Below are 16,533 nucleotides of genomic sequence, written 5' to 3'. Positions count from 1 at the left end.
CAATGCAAATGAGGGTCTTGCTTAACTCCTCTTTGGTTAACCGAACATCTAGAAATAAAAACGAACCTGGAAGGGCAGAGCTTCAAAAACTCCAAGGAGATCTTGGTCTTAGATCCTTCTCTTGGATCCATATCATATTTTTCTCTTAATTGACTATAATAGACACATTATTCAATCAATTCAGATTACCAAAAAGGAAAATGTGTTAGTGAAGAGAATGAAAAGTTCGACATAACAAAGTGCAAACAACTAATAGGTCGATAATGCAATTGAAAAAAAAAGCATTCAATTACAGTTGAATTTACAGGTACGGATACTTCCAACATTCAGACTATTTCTAAAAAGTGATACTATTAAATCCTGAGGCAGCAAGTTGATAGCTACACTATGCTTCTGCATTAAAATTGAAGCATCTTAAAAGCCATTAGATAGTTGTTTGAGTGAAGTAATGTAAGATTGGATACATCATCCAGTCTTGTTTGGTGCCACATCTGAATAGCTTGGAAATCCTAATTCCAAAAACCCAAAAAGTTGTGGGACAAAATTAGATACCATCCAACGAAAGGCTCAAAGTAGAAAGTAGATTAACATCCATGCTGCGAGAGACAGGCATGTGACCAGCTAAGCACGCTTCGGAGGCACATACTGCACGTTGTTATCAGCACAAACAGTCTGCATTTGTAGCAAGAATGCAGTTGTGGCTGCTATGAGTACTCATCCTTCAATAAATAGCAACAAAACAACAGAACATGGTAACTGTAACATCATAGAAACATGGATGTGAAATACCTGGTATTCTTCTGGAAGCTCCTCTGAGACCGCCAGAGTGTAACACCCAGGGATAAACCTTCCTGCAAAAAGTATAATAGATTTCTTTGTCAAATTATTCAGGACATGACTAATCAAAACTTCAGAATACTAAAAACACTATCAGGGAAGAACAAAGGTTTTTTCTTTTCCTTCCCTTGTTTTATTGTTAAAGGATTTGGGTGTCACGATTTTCTTTATAAAAATGGTAACAGAATGAGAGGAAGAGGAGAAAAGATGGAAGAGAGCAATGAAAGTTATTTACTGCTTTTTTACTTCTATGTGCGTGCATGAGTGCCCATTGGAGAGAGAGGCAAGCGAGGCAAGGAGAGGATGAATGAGAAAAGGCAGAAAAGGCGGAAGAGATACATGGTAGATGGAGATGCGACACAAGGAACAAGCATGATGGAGGCTGGATATGGAGGTAAGGTAATAGTTGGACTTAGAAAAATGGGATTTTAGATCACAACCAACACATTCTTGAGAAAAATATAGGTGGTCCCTCGATATCTCATAAGCCCTAAGATTGTGTTTTACGAGATATTGATTTTATCTAAAACATGGCAAAAGCAAATAAAATCATGTTCTTTAAGATCTTGTTTTTCCAAACCTTGCAACCAAACAGGCCCTTAAATATCCATTATTTGATAGACATGCCCTACCAAAAATTTCAGTGGAGATCATAAAAAGAATTTGAATTAGGACCGCAGGTGGATTAAGATAAAAAATGTAATCGAATTGGAAATCAATTCAGTTCTCAAAAAATTTAAAGTTAATTTAAATTTGGACTAGAACTCAATGTTGTGGCCAAGTTTATAATAGATTATTTTATAGCAAAAAGGAGATGTACTAATGTTTAAAAGTCAGGGATAGTTGAGAACAATGTCAGAACAAAGCTGATTCTCATAAAAATATATTTTCCATATAATTCTCATATACTTCTGTTTCTTATGATAAAATTTTGTAAAATTAATTTATCAACATCAGTGTTGGATTCAAATCTTGGTAAAAATTAAAATAATTAATGGTCAGAGACAAAATATAAAGTGATTAGGGTGAAAAATTACAAGCAAGGTTCTTTAATATTATGTTTTGGATAACTAAGGTTTATGTAAACATAGAAACACAAATTTATACTGCAAAAGAAAGTACCATGTTCAACAAGCATATGAATCATTAGATCAAAGTTTTCCGTACCGGTCAGTATTGGTACATACCGACCGTACCAGTACCAAACGGATATGTGATACAAGGGCGTACAGACACTCGGTACACCGAAGCAGCTCCCATACCGGTATACCGACACTATAATAAAATGGCACCAGTACGGGATTTGGTACTAAAACGGCAAACCTTGCATTAGATAGTCATAAATGTATGTAACACCTATACACAAAATATAACTACTTGGTTGGGATATATTCAATTGTTCTTTGGGTCTGTGTTGTAGGGTCCACACTGAAATTAATGAAGTTTGTTTAGTTGGATCAGTGCAAAATAGAATAAGAAAACATTTATAAAAACATAATGGAGTGACATTCAAGTTGTTTTAAACTTTCAATATGTTGAAAACCTGATATGTCAGGATAACAATTGCAGAGTTGTTATGTTATGTTCTAAAACCCATACTCAGCACTAAAGGTAGCTTAGGAAAGTAAACAAAATGTTGGACATGCAAATGCAACCACTAAAAGTTATATCAGCATGTGTATCGGCAATCGTCAAAGCATTAAAACCCTGGAAATAATTTATCATTGTTGCATATGCTTAATCCAATAGGCAAGTGTCAGCCTCTGCCGTTAAGCATCATCTTACAAAACAAGCTAGGAACATAATCGATGCATTATCAAACCTTGCTGATTATGTAAATCTCAAGTTCAAGTAATGTATAGAACACTAAGGATTTATCAATTCAAACTCAAAGATATGCTTATCAATATGAAGATAGCATAAAAGTTACAATAGGGGTGAGATTATGAGCATGTAACCATGTCCATGCAACTGAAAAGAGCCTCCAGTAGTAAGTGTTAAGAGACCATATAATGTCCTTGGAACTCAAATTGCATGGTTATAGCAGTTAAACTTACCAATTCTCAACCAGCGAGCAGCCCAGCTTCTACTTGGATCCATGACTGAAATTATCCTGCAGTACAGGAAACAAAGAATCGCTTAATTTCCCGTTATTAATCATCTTCACCGAAAGTTTTTGTTTCACAGTATAATTACTCTATTCAAATTTGATACTGAAGGAACTCCAAGAAGCTCTGATTAGATGGAGTAGGCCTTTAAGACAATGTTAAGAATTTCTCCACACACATCTGCAGTCTTATATTCCTCAAGATAGGTAAATGATTTGGATGAAGCCTAATAAGTATGCTTGTCTCTAGTTACCAAGATTTGTGTACAGAATCCTGAGCCAAACCAGTTTTCCTACAAATCCACCATAGGAAAGGGAGATATGGGATGCTAGTGCTACTGAGCCCCAGAAATTCCTTCAAAACATAGTTAATCCTACCAATTTTACACATAGCTAGAATATCTTTAAGTATACAAAATTCAGCCATACTCCAAACCAGGGATTTAAAAAGAACCGACTTTTATCTACCTTCAGGTGAATATAAATTCTTGAAAAAAAGAAAATATAACAGAAAAAGATGATAAAAAACAGAAGATCAGCAAGAACCCACCCGGTAAAATTGGGAGTGGTGCAGTTTACGACATTGTCATGCTCCTTGTCCATCTCCAAAAAGGGGCAGTTTTCACAGCCTGACTCTCTGAACTGAAACGGATCAAAAAACCTAACCCTAGCTCGGGAATCGATAGCAATCGGAGAAAAGAAGCACCGAATCGACGCATGAGAGGGAGAGAAGAACACCCTAAGTACCTGATCGTAGGTCTTGACGAGACGGCAGCGAAGGCAAGCCCGGAGCTCGTGGCCGAAACTCGTCGGAATCTGAGCGAAGCTCGGTATCTCCTCCGGCGAGTAATCGCTTCTCTTCCCGCTCCCCATCTCTCCTCTCCTCTCTCTCTCTCTCTCTCTGTGAGGAGAAAAGTTATGGAGTAGAGGATTGAGCAGAATCTCTGATCGTAGCTTTGAGAAGAGCTCTCAAAGTGTAGGGGCGCGAGGCGAGAAACCCTTGCGGGCGTCCACCGCAGTTTATCGTGGTGCGGATTACCAAAACGCCCATAGATTTCGGTGCAGTGGGAGGGCAGTTTCGTCATTTAGATCCGAAACGCCACTTTTATCGGTTTCGGATCGGCCGACACGAAGGTCTCTGGTATCATCGTTTCCCGTAAGATAAAAAGAGGTGGGAATGGACTCGTGGTATGGGTATCATCAGATAGATATGGGTCGTTGGATTAACATCGGATGACTATGAGTAACTCTATATTATTTGGTTCCGGCACATAATTAGGGTTATGGTAAGTTACAACTACATATTCTGCTAGGTTCAAATTCTACGGATTTGGAGAAGAAAATACTTGTAAAGATCTAAAACTGGGACAGGTAATTGATAGAAACCAAGGAAAATTACATGCTCCAACTTGCTGCAAGAAAAAATGTTATAATTCTAGCTTCATGCAACTCCTTTTGCGAAGTATCTTCAATAAATTGCTAGAAGTTTTCAAGATACACCATAATATATGTATTGCCATGGAAATATTTTTCTGATCTTACCCCCATTCCATGAGGATTGCTGGTTGGAGGACTAGCCTCCAACCAAGAAGATATGCTTGATCATGGAGAGTTTGCGTACCTTTGAAGCGATGTGGATGCATGAAGCTGAAGTTGTTCGCTCGGTTTCGTTGGCCGATTACAAGATAGATTCAACTTTTCAGTAGAAGCTCTGGAAAAACAAATTGTCAAGACCTGCCAATTGTAAAATTGATAATTGTAACAAGAATTCTGTTTAAAGAAAGAAAATATACTACGTAGTACGTACACATCTTCTACCGCTGATCAACTTGTGAAAGGAAGTTTGGGAATGGTTATCCTGGTCAAGGAAAATATCAGCTGAGTTTTCGAAACTCCAATCTTTGCCAGGAATGGTTGTATAATGAATAAGACATTAGATTTGCTTCAATACTAGATGCTGATATATACTGTAGTCCGGCAAATAGTGAGGTAGGTGGGGCGCATCAAAGCACTGGAAGAGTATTTGTAATCCCCCACAAAAAAAAAAGCACTTGAAAAGTATTCCACCAACCTGAAAAATGCATGGCTGTGAATGCTAATAAAAAACCACCACAACAGTGATGCTTCTTTCACCAATCCTATGAGGGTCAATGGAAATGTTAGAGCAGATTGGATCGCAAGGAAGAAAAACAAGTAAATACTGAGTCCAGTTCCAAATTCAAACTTTGAAAGGACCTATAAACCCTTGTACCAAAAAAAGACTTATAAACCCCTCTTGCTTATAAAATTACATAAAAGTATATTATTCAGTATAATTATTGCATATAGGACTCTCACATACATAAATTAAAAAGAAAAGACACAAATACATGCACCAAAAAGATATTCCCACATCACACTGATCTTCAACACTGTGTCCCCAAAAGATATTCCAATGTAGCATACCAAGAAATCGTATAGAAGCTGGTATTTAATAATCAAGGAGCTGATACTTAAAGCGAACTACCTCTGGATAAGACTGGAAGAATCTCCGGTGCAGAGTAACAGGATAGGAGCTGAAAAATAGTTGTCCAGCATGAAACAAATTAGGTGTATAATCCCTGCTTTATAACCAACAGCAGAAGTTACAAACTAAAGCCGAGTGCACACAAGAGCAGCATCTGTTAATGACGCGATGCAGCAAAAAAGCTGAGAATGACTCAAATCAAGCTAGAATATGGATCAAAAAAACGAACATGATTACTATGATTATGGAGAGTGGCCTGTAAAGAACTTTTATAGCTTAAGACCCTGGTTGTAGAGTGGTAGGAGCCTTTGCTCGGTCAGCATCAATCATTGACTTGATATAAAAATGAACCTGCTCTATACGAGGATCGGACCATAGAACCTGATGCAACGTATCGGAAGCCCTGCAAGAGAAGCATGTGCATTTATGCCTCAATTTTATGTCTGATAAGTGTGCTAATGTATTTGAAAGTATGCAAGCAATTGAGCCTGAAATGTGCATTTTTATAGTCTCTAATCCAATCTCCATAAAATATACGTGGAAGTTGAACAAAAGTGGCCTAAACATTACATAGTTAATAATCTTGTTTGAACTCAACAAAATGACTTTTTGATCATTAAGCATGCAAATTATAATATCCAAGAGAGCACACCATTTCCATCCCAAGATATCGGTACCCGTCAAATGCTCCTGGTGTAACATATTCAGAGACTGGCATATGATGCTTTGATGGTCTCGTGTACTGATCAAAAGTCATAACAACAACTCCAGCTGCCCTCACTTTCTCCACAACCCAACATTATCGAGGTCTTTGTTAGAGTGCCAGGAGGAGCATATTCTTTTGCCATTTCAAGGACATCAATTGATTGATTGAGGTTAGCACGATGATCTTACACCATGCTCTGCAGCTCTTCAACTGTCTCAATGTTGCGAGCGAAAACATCTAATCCAGATTTTGCAACTCTCTCCACACAGCTGGAGTCTCCTCAAAAATCGGGAAGTGCATGAACATTAATTAGAAACTAAGAATGCAGGAATTCAAAGGGCGGTTATAAATCTTAAAACAAAACTACAGTACGATGTGGCTTTTATTTTGCATCTAGAAAATGAGCGGAACATATAATCAGTTGACAAAGAATGGGATAAAGCATCAAGTATTTGAAGACTGTAAAGGAACAGCAGGTTTTCCCTTTTTCCCCCCTTTATTTGAGGGAAAGGGAGGGAATCCCACCCTGAATTTAATTACCCAGGCTCAGACCTTGAATATGCACCACCCAAGATTTAAACCTGGATCCTCTGCCTCTTGAGCAGAAGGGTGCTACCACTGAGGCAAAACCCAGTTCACAGGAACAGCACATTTACATGACTCACAAAAACATACGTCCACAGCTATTTTCTAGAAGAAGAGGCAATCAACAGCACAGGGATTTTTTTTTCTCAAGTGCATTGCAGCATGGCAGGAATTTTTGTATGCATGAAAAAAAAATAGTTCTGCTCTCTTTCTCTTCCTCTCCTCCCATTAGTGATGTACCAAAACAATTGCAAGAGCATGAAACTATGGAGGTCAGATAAGTCAGTAATGTGACTCAACATTATTAGAAAAAATAGAGAATGAATGTGATCGTGTATACAACCCAATACATTCACATCCTAGATGTAATTTAGTTGTCTATTAAGATACCCATTCTTGTGGATATTAATAGGAAGGCATTGACTTAAGCTTATGAAAAATGGTTGTCCTCTAAATAACAAGGATAAAAAAAAATGGCTCATACCAAGTGCTTCTATTAGCATGTTTGGTTTCAGAGACTTCAACTTGTGCACTGTTTCAGCAAAATGTCCACTTCCTTGACCAGGCAAGTCATCGTGGTGGACGCTAGTGATCACCACATAATCCAAACCCCATAAGGCAATTGCTTCAGTAACATTGGAGGGTTCATTTGGATCTGGTGGAGGGGTAGTGCGTGATGTCTTTACATTACAAAATCTGGAAAGGTGTAAGATAGAAACATCAGGCTTTAGGATATCTGGAAAAATAACAAAAAATCAGTCTTTGCAGGTTATGTACCAGCAATGCGAAACCAGATCAATGACAGAATCCATATAATATTATCTCTAACTGCATTCCAAGCTAACTTAACTGTGTACCAAGTTAAATTAGAACATGGACGAAAAGAACACATCTCAAATGAACCACAAATTTGAAAAAATAGCTCGGTATCAGACCGTACCAGAAGATATTCGATCGTGCCGGTGGAAGAGTTAATTCCATTCATCACTCTATAAACAGAAACATAAAATGATTACTTGCTGAGATGGGAGTTAGCATAACATATTATGGATAGAACTTGTGTGATTCTCATCTGAAACTTCAGTAATTGTTCAACCAATTCGAACACCTAGATAGAAAATTTGTTACAAAGCCAATGCAATCTTCTTAAGTGTACACCAGCGATATAGACAAGAACATCTGCAGACTGCACATCCACATCAGGCAGATTTGTGATCCCTGAAGGTCTGCATGCTCGTGGCCACCTTCTACCTGACTTATATTCATCTTGATGCAATCCGAGATAACTGTGTGCCAGGTTATCATAATGAAACTGCCAAGTTAATATTCCCTTGCCGGCTTATTCCTGCAAGGAAGACATATATTCATCTAGAACCAAATTGTGTGCCAGGGTAACTGTGTACCGAGCTCTAATAATTGTGTGCCAGGTTATTATTCGTGTGTGCCAAGGTGACTTATATTCATCTTGCTGCAATCCAAGATAATTGTGTGCCAGGTTATTGTAATAAAACTACCAGGTTAACATTTTTGTGCCGGTTTATTTCTGCAAGGAAGACATATTCATCCAAACCCATATTGTGTGCCAGGTTAACATTGTTGTATGCCAGGATAATTGTGTACCAAGCTCTAATAATTGTAAGTCAGGTTATCGTTCGTATGTACCAGAGTAATTTAACTGTATGCCAAGATGACTTAACTGTGTGCTAGGTTATATAAACTGTGTTCAAACCTTGTTTAACTATGTGTCAAGCTAAATTCGAACAAGAAAGACAAAAACGCATCATAATTGAGCCACAACGTCCAGCAAAATTGCTCAGCATCGGACCGTATCAGAAAAATATTCGAGCGTGCTAGTGGAACAGTTAACTCCATATATCACTTCATCAACATCATTGTACTTACAAAGTACATGGTAAACAAAAACTTAAAATTTGTACTTGTTGAGATGTGAGTTAGCATAACATATTATGGACATAAACTGTGTGTCAGGCTATATTAACTGCATTACAAGCCTTCTCATACAAAGCTCGGATCCACCTCCACCATCGGCTAGCCCTACCCTCTAAGTGGAAACTTGCTAGGGTCACCCGATTAGCCCGTGGAATGCCATAAACATCAAAATATTGATCCGCCTTGTCTAGCCACTCATACGGGTCTCCTCCATTGAACTTTGGAAAATCAATTTTGGATTTTCTAAGCCCTTCTTCTCTGGGCCGCGGACCCCTATAATCATCATCTTAACTGTGTGCCAGAAAAACTTAATTGTGTGCCATGGTATATAAAGTATGTTCCAAGTCTTATTTAACTATATGCCAACCTATATAAAGTGTGTTCCAAGCTTAATTATGTGCAGTAAAACTTAACTGTGTGGCAGGCTATAAAGTGTGTTCCAAGCTTACTTAACTGTGTGCCAAAAAGACTTAACTGTGTGCCATGCTATATTAACTGAGTTTAAACCTTATTTAACTATGTACGCAGTACATGCTAAACCGATTCTCATCTAAAAATTTAGTAATTGTTTAACCAATTTTATCACCTATCTAGAAAATTTGTTAGAAAGCCAATGCAATCTTCTTAAGTGTAGTCCAGCGGTATAGACAAGAACATCTGCAGAGAACACATCCACATCAATCACATTTATGATCCGTGAAGGTATGGATGGCCGTGGCTTGCTGCCTGCATCAATAGCAAGAGGGAGAACACAAGTATTCATCTTGCTGCATGAAAACGATATAGCCAGAGAAGATGGGATCATAGCGAGAAATAGAAATTGACAAGGTGCATGGAAACATAAGCAATATACCATGGACTTCAGCTTATAGAGATGATTGGCGAGTGAATGGGGATGTTAACTGTGTTCAAACCTTGTTTAACTATGTGCCAGGCTTACTAAACTGTATACCACTTAACTGTGTGTCAGGCTATATTAACTGTGTTCCAAGCTTACTTAACTGTGTGCTCATATGACTAAAATGTGTGCTAGGGTCACTTAACTGTGTGCCAAGCTATATTAACTGTGTTCAAAACTTATTTAACTGTGTACCAAGATAAATTCGAACTTGGACGATGAGAACGCATCACATTTGAACCACAAAGGCCGATAAACTCCTCGGTATCAGACCGTACCACAAAATATTCGAGCGTGCCAGTGGAACATTTAACTCCATATATCACTTTATTAACATCAATTGTGTACAAGAAATTTCCACAAACTATGTGAAGCACTTAACTAGGTGAAAATTAAAAGTTTCAGATCTTCATACCTGCATTTGTCTAAGCTTGGTTCATTTTCTGACAGAGCCGAACCCGAACTGAGCTGTTGCAGAGCCGAGCTCAAGTTGCGAGTAAGCTGCTTGAGTTATTTGTAGGCCTAGAAAGATATCAAGGAACATAATAATACCCAATAGGATCTTCTTATTATATGACATTGCAGGGGCAGCCTCCTCCAGCAGCAGAAAGAGATCGTCCTTGCAATGGCCCTCTCAGCCGTTAATGAAGGAGATTCACGATCAATGACCATTGGCTTATGCTGCTCTTTTCCTGTTGGGTATCACCTAAGGAGTATGAACTGAGTATGGTTATACATGAAAGGTACTTGACACACCCACATTTATCTTCCAAGAAATCCAATTCTTGCACCCTTTAACAACTTTTGTCGTACGTTATATGTGTACAGTGGCGTGTAAAGATTTGATTGTTGTCCAACTAGTTCGAAAGAAAAGCTTTACATGAAAATGTTACTAGCATTGCATGTGATTGTGACTGGAATTCCTTAATAAAACAGTACTTCAAGTGATGATGAATCTTTTATTGTTTTAAAATCTCCGCCGTGTTTATGTGCACAAGACAAAATTTTTAATTAACAATCATGTACATGTTGTGAACCCTAGATAGCATTATCAGATATTATTTCATTATTACCTCTGCAAAAATCAAGTATAATATGCTTATATTAATATCTGATGCTTCTAAAATCCACTTATAATATGAGTACTAGAGAGCTACATGTGTTATAAATCATATGAAAATACCTTTATTATGCAGTTATTTGATGCTGGGCTTGTGGGTTTACATGGCTCATGAAATGCATTATCTTTCCGTAACATGATTCGCCATTTAATCAGGCTTGCCTACTATGCTGTATCAAAAAAAAAAAGCATCCATTTAATTGTAAAATATTTATATCTGCTTTTATAACCCATTAAACCATTATATTAGCTAATAAGAATCAGCATGATGCAGCTATCAACAATGTATGACTTTGAGAAGTGTTAGGCTTTGAGTAGTATGTTTGTCTTTTTTTTGTTCTCTCTCTCTCTCTCTCTCTCTGAGTATTTTAGTAGTATTATGACCGACAGATGGCTCACAACAATCTCAGATCAATGTGCTCTGATCACAGGTGGTGCCAAAGCTATGTTCAGGGAGGCAACTGGGTGTCAGCTTAGCCTTGTTCACTTTGTCTTCAATTTTCTTGATGGTCCAAGCAGGACACTTTCTTGTAAAAATAAAACAGTCATATCAGAACTCTCCAAAACAAATAAACCATGGACCAATAACATCAAGCAGTGTTGATGCCCACATTCATGGCACTAGAAAGACGCTAACTTGACAAATTAGCTTCATGACAGATATTTCAGTAATAGGGGCCTAAAAATTTCATGAACCTTAATGTTAAGCAGCAGATAATCAACCCAGAGGCCACCATAATGAAGCAAAAAAAATTAAGGATGGAGGGAACTATGCAGATCATAATTCTCGCTATCAAGTGGAGCAAAATAATAGGAACAGGCTTGGCTTAGATGCCCACAATATCATGAAGGATCACAAAAATGTCCCCTTTGATACATTAACATGCGTGACTCTGAAATGAAGTTATCAGAGGAGAAAAGATGACAGCTGACTTTGCTGATCTCCCAAGCTTCAGAGAGAAACCTGTGTCAGAGATATGGCAGGTGAACTTTTTCTTTATACCCACAACTGTTGACTCGAAATCATGTAGTTCATTTGTAATTCGAAGAAGTCCACAAGAAGCCCCTTCTCTGACCAAGAAGTGCTCTATAATTTCAGTATAATTTTCCACTCATGCTGTCTTAGAATCAGTAAAAGCCACAAGATCAACAAAGAATGGCATCTGGGAACAAGTTCAGATGCGAAGATTTAATATGAAAGATGAGACAACTCAAAGCCCGCACATTCTAAGGTGAAAATTCAAACAAGGTAGCTAGAAGTGGAAAACATAAGGTTAAATCTTTGGTTTTCCTAGTGTTCAAAATATTTCAATTGAAATCAGCAGCTAGTGAGATGGGTGATTCAGTAAGATGGCTGGATTTAAATGGTCGGGTCATTCCCAGTAGGTTTCAGCCATAATGAATACTTACTCAAAAGAAACAACTGCAACACAAGTTTCAGAATCTCAGTCCAGTTAGACCAATTAATAATTAAAAATATTTCAATAAATTTTTATTCACAAAAGGCTTTTCATGGTAACAAAAACCTAATGAAATGAAATGACAGTGTGTTTCAAAGATTCAGCAGCAAAACTAGAGTTAGTGTGCTATACGTGCAGAGTCAACATGGAAATTCGCCAGCCAAAGTGAGAGGATAAGGTTTTTAATATAAATCATCTTGTAAAATTTAACAAGCTGAAGACCGTCAAGCATTTGACAAGCAGATCGCTTGACTCAACAACTTGGGGAAGGGAAAACAGGCATAACGAGCTTATATAATTACTTTAGACATTGTCTTCTACAAGGAATGCAGAGGACATCAAGTTTCAAAGGGTACAAATTCTGACAAGTAATTAACTCTTCTAATATTAATCTTTAAGATGAATTGCCACATTACTATCACTATAAGTATGAACAAATAGTGTGATGTTCTTTACTGCTGAGGCAATATCATTAAGTTGAACTAGCAATAATAGGAATCTCCTCAATATGTTCCTTCCTATGTAAGCCTTAAATCAACCTGTACTATGAAACTATGATTACAGTGATCTACTTGTTGTCAAAGACTTGTCTCAATATTATGGATCATTAATCTCCAACCCTTTGGAAGCATTGTCTCTGGTGGGACCACAGAAGCAGGTCAAATACTTTGACATAAATGGATGTGTGTGGCACTCCAAAATAGCACTCATTCAAAATGGTGTTTGACATAATTACATAAAACAAGCTTCAGAAGATTATGAGAGCATAGATTATGAGAGCATTCATCCAACAACCCACCCAATTGGTGTACTTGAAGTCATCAAGAAGACAATGAATCACGCAAACATGGCGGCATGGAGGCATCAAGAAGACAATGAATCATATCAACCTTCATCTTCCCTATAATCCTGCACATAAATATGTACTTTCTTTGAATCCATTTCCTTCAATATTCTGAGAAACAATTCTCAAGTACCAATCCCCATATTATTAGGCCAGTCAGTCCCATATCACCATGCATCTAATCAGTGATTTAATAATGTGTAGGGACTATTCAGCTTAGACCCATGAAGTCAACAAAAGGAGCCTAAATACACTGAAAGTTTCAATGAGGAAGAAGTTGAGCAAATTAATCCTCCTTGAAGATGAGATATTTGAAGCTTAGTTTCAGTGCTTGCACTTTACAAAGTAAAATGTTCAGTAGCCCTAATTAAATTTTTGACTTTGTAGTTCAAATTGCGCGGAGGACCGGTAGGATGAAGACTTATTTTGTAACCTTATGTAACACATGCGCAAAAAATCCAATTAAACGATTCTTCTTCATGGGTTTGCCACCAATCTGCTCCTAAACTAATACCTAAATTGTAGAAATGACCTAAATGATAACAAATATATAAAGAAGCATGCATATGGGCATGGATTACCACATAAAATAGAATTAAAATCAATTTTACCTGATAGACAGAATTGAGACTTAACAATATTTTCAAAGTATACATGCATAAAACAGTTTTTTTAATCATTAACTTCCAATTTTAACATGGTCCATCTCTGACTAGCTGCAAAATATTTTATAATTTATGTTATCTTCTACATCTGAACATCAATATGATATCACAGTACGATTTTTGCCATACTAACCAGCAAGCTTAAAATGATAACACCATTTGTTATCAAAACAGTAATCATCATGCCAAATAGATGGGAATAAGCTTGCTATAATGCTATTTAACATTTAGATTTAGAAAGAAGTAGAAATCATAAAGCCTGTGACAACTAGAATTACTGTAATATGGCAAAGTAGTTGATCCTGTTTCGAGTTACTTGGATTTCCAGGTCTAGGGGTGGATTTCAAGAAAGTATTGCCCAATCATGGAGCTAATCGAATGAATCTCATTTTCCAATATCCAAATCCCTGTCTCTGCATCAAGAGTTATTGATCAATATCAAATTCTATCTTCCTGTACAACTTTACCATTCCCATACGTACTGATAACAAAAAGATTTAAAACTTACAGAAACCAGGATGCAGTATATCCAAGAAATGAGATGGATGGATCCTATAAAGTTCAATCGCCCATGATCTCATGAGCCTATGGCATCAACATGAATCAATGAGTTGGCATTCCAACTCAAATTCCATCTACAATTTGATAAAAAAAGAATCCAGTCTTGTGCGAATAAGAGGAGTATTCCAACCATTGTGACAGCAAAATGCCATATTCCATGAATTCCCACAGCAGAAAACTTGCATCTCTAACTAGAAAATATACCCAAAACCTTATCAGCATCTCACCCAACACAAATATAACAGAATTTAGAAAGCTCCGTGCATAATACATCAAGTATCATAAAACGAAACAGCAAGTCAGAAAATATTTTCCCAAATCCATAACGAAACAAAGAGTCATTTTTCTTACAAATTCGAAACTATTATTTAAAAAGGTGCGAACTTTCTCCTTACTGATCAAAGCAAAGCAAAGGAAAACAAAACAAACTACTTCGACGACAGGCGCATGCTACTCCAGGGGAACCTGCTCTCCTCCTCGGCCTTCTTCCCCGCCCCACGCCCACGACCACCACCGCCCCTCCGCCTTCCACCGCCACCGCCACGCCTCACGCGCCCGCCCGCGTCCTCCTCCTCGCGGCGCTCGTCGAGCCAGTGCCTCCGGGCCTTTCCACCATCCTCCCGCTCGACGACGGTAGGCCTGGACTTGGCCTGCGCGGCGGCGATGAGCTGCCGCTCCTCCTGGATCAAAGGTATGGGGAAAAGATCGGGGGAGACGGAGAGGGGCGACCGGAGGGTGACGTAGGCCTTCTTGTAGTCGGGCTTGGCGGCGAGGAAGGGTCCGCGCTTGACCTTCTTGCCCTCCATGTTGAGGGTGCGGACCTCGGCGACTTCGAAGCCGTAGAGGGACTCGAGGACGCGGCGGATCTCGACCTTGGTGGCTGAGGGGATGGTCTTGAGGGCGATCTCGCGGATGACGTCGAAGGGCGGCGACGGCATCAGGAGTTTTATCGGCAAATTCGCGAAGTGGATCACCCGTCGTCCCAGACGGCTCCCCATCGTCTTTCTCCTTCTCTTCTCGCTATCAGGCGGCGGAGAGGGTTTAACGTGGGGGCGCGAGGTCGGATCCATCTTAAACGGGTCGAGTTTCCCCACGGTCCGGTTCAGTCCGGTTGGGTCGGTGCCAACGGTTTTTTTCAGTGGGTGGTATTACTAAATGAGTTCCCTCTCTCTCTCCATGTCACATTGCCACTGCTGAATGGATATGTAGAAGGCCTACAGTAGCCGCCGAGCTACAGAGAGGCAAACAGTATTGTAAATTAAATGAAAGCTTATGCGGCTCAGCACCTTGGAAAGTTTATTTGAAAGAATTACATATCTATCCCGTCTTTGTTGCATTACCTTTTTTTTTTAATTTTGTGTACTGTATTCACATTTGTTGCGTGTGTGAGCCGCGGATGTTAAAAACGAGAGTTAGAAGGCTGAAGGACAAGACATTACTCCCGGGTCTCTTAGGCCTTTTAAGGACAAGACAATCAAAAGCAAGTTTACTCAACAAAAGTTGTTGGAAGAAACCGATGTCTTTTAATTGAGGGCCACCTAAGATCTTGTTTGCGAAAATCCTGCCAGAACCAGCAAGATCTATCAAGATGGTTCAGAGAAGGAGAAAGATAGGGAGGCATGGGAGAGGAGGAAGCAGGATGCGAGTGTGTTGTGCTTGCCTGTAACTCTCAAGATCATTTCCACCTTTTCTTCCTCTCTGCATGACTCCGCATGCTCTTCCTCTCTCCCCTTTTCTTCGTCTCCACATTCTCTTTCCACCCTAACCTGTCGAGTCTCGCAAGGTTTTATTAGACATGCTCCAAGGTTGAGAGTATCGAGATCATACTAGCTTCCAGCAATGGGCTCTTAAATTAATATTCAATGATCGGGCTTTCAATACTTGGCGACTATGGATTAGATGGGGGCGAGATGTGGTTCAGAATGGATTAAGGGGGGTAAGGTGTGGTTTACATAGCATCACTCTAGCCCCAGATGAAGATCCAAGTGGTGAAGAGTCACCTGATTGGGAGATTGAGGATGGGCGGTCGATCAGCATTTTGGAGGACAGATGGCTGGCTGAGGTAGCATTGCAGGGGTGGCCCACCGAGATTGACCATGGTTGGATGGAGGGACGTAGAGTGTGTGCCTTATTTGCCCAGGAGGAGCGGAGGTGGGACGCGAGTCTTGTTCGACAGGTATTCGGGGAGCACCTTGCTGAGCGCGTCCTAGCTCTGCTGATCCCGGAGGGGGAGGCAGTGGATAGGAGGGTATGGAGCAGGACAGGTAGGACGACTGTGAGAGTTCGGGACCTTT

At 39.1% G+C, this 16,533-nt stretch overlaps 2 protein-coding genes across 5 annotated transcripts; both read right to left on the bottom strand.

Annotated features, from left to right (window-relative positions):
• Positions 1-240: 240 nt before the first annotated feature.
• LOC103711254 (transcription elongation factor SPT4 homolog 2-like) lies at positions 241-5,064 on the bottom strand. 2 transcript variants are annotated; one of them, XM_089930728.1, is made up of 5 exons: positions 4,752-5,064; positions 3,692-4,655; positions 2,895-2,950; positions 790-851; positions 241-672 (listed from the first exon to the last, which is right to left on the bottom strand). In XM_089930728.1, the coding sequence occupies exons 2-5, from the start codon at positions 4,027-4,029 to the stop codon at positions 622-624; spliced, it is 507 nt and encodes a 168-aa protein (XP_089786854.1). In that variant the 5' UTR covers positions 4,030-4,655; positions 4,752-5,064; the 3' UTR covers positions 241-621. The 2 variants fall into 2 exon arrangements, with proteins under 2 accessions (XP_089786854.1, XP_038984815.1); XM_039128887.3 differs by lacking the exon at positions 4,752-5,064 and adding an exon at positions 3,495-3,586 and having other exon boundaries at positions 3,692-3,947.
• Positions 5,065-5,206: 142 nt separating this feature from the next.
• Positions 5,207-15,500, bottom strand: LOC103711284 (Ribosomal protein L23/L15e family protein). 3 transcript variants are annotated; one of them, XM_088721821.2, is made up of 4 exons: positions 14,635-15,500; positions 13,995-14,430; positions 6,103-10,879; positions 5,207-5,853 (listed from the first exon to the last, which is right to left on the bottom strand). In XM_088721821.2, the coding sequence occupies exon 1, from the start codon at positions 15,307-15,309 to the stop codon at positions 14,668-14,670; it is 642 nt and encodes a 213-aa protein (XP_088577947.2). In that variant the 5' UTR covers positions 15,310-15,500; the 3' UTR covers positions 5,207-5,853; positions 6,103-10,879; positions 13,995-14,430; positions 14,635-14,667. The 3 variants fall into 3 exon arrangements, with proteins under 3 accessions (XP_088577947.2, XP_088577950.2, XP_088577949.2); XM_088721824.2 differs by lacking the exon at positions 13,995-14,430 and having other exon boundaries at positions 6,103-10,295; positions 10,773-10,879; XM_088721823.2 differs by lacking the exon at positions 13,995-14,430.
• Positions 15,501-16,533: the final 1,033 nt, after the last annotated feature.

The sequence above is a fragment of the Phoenix dactylifera genome, chromosome 5, assembly GCF_051530095.1.
Source record: "Phoenix dactylifera cultivar Ajwa chromosome 5, Ajwa_hap1_PhDact_Kaust_v1.1, whole genome shotgun sequence".
Classification (NCBI taxonomy): Eukaryota; Viridiplantae; Streptophyta; class Magnoliopsida; order Arecales; family Arecaceae; genus Phoenix; species Phoenix dactylifera.
The sequence above is the reverse complement of the archived record's forward strand: the minus strand, read 5'-3'. Positions and strand labels throughout refer to the sequence as shown.

What these genes read in the sequence shown, in the direction of transcription:
- LOC103711254 (XM_089930728.1), bottom strand. Translation starts at nt 4,029, where the DNA reads ATGACGAAACTGCCCTCCCACTGCACCGAAATCTATGGGCGTTTTGGT. An exon ending in TCGTCAAGACCTACGATCAG is followed by an intron (nt 2,951 to 3,691) that starts GTACTTAGGGTG and finishes CCTGTACTGCAG; the next exon opens with GATAATTTCAGTCATGGATC. An exon ending in TGCTCGCTGGTTGAGAATTG is followed by an intron (nt 852 to 2,894) that starts GTAAGTTTAACT and finishes TACTTTTTGCAG; the next exon opens with GAAGGTTTATCCCTGGGTGT.
- LOC103711284 (XM_088721821.2), bottom strand. Translation starts at nt 15,309, where the DNA reads ATGGATCCGACCTCGCGCCCCCACGTTAAACCCTCTCCGCCGCCTGAT.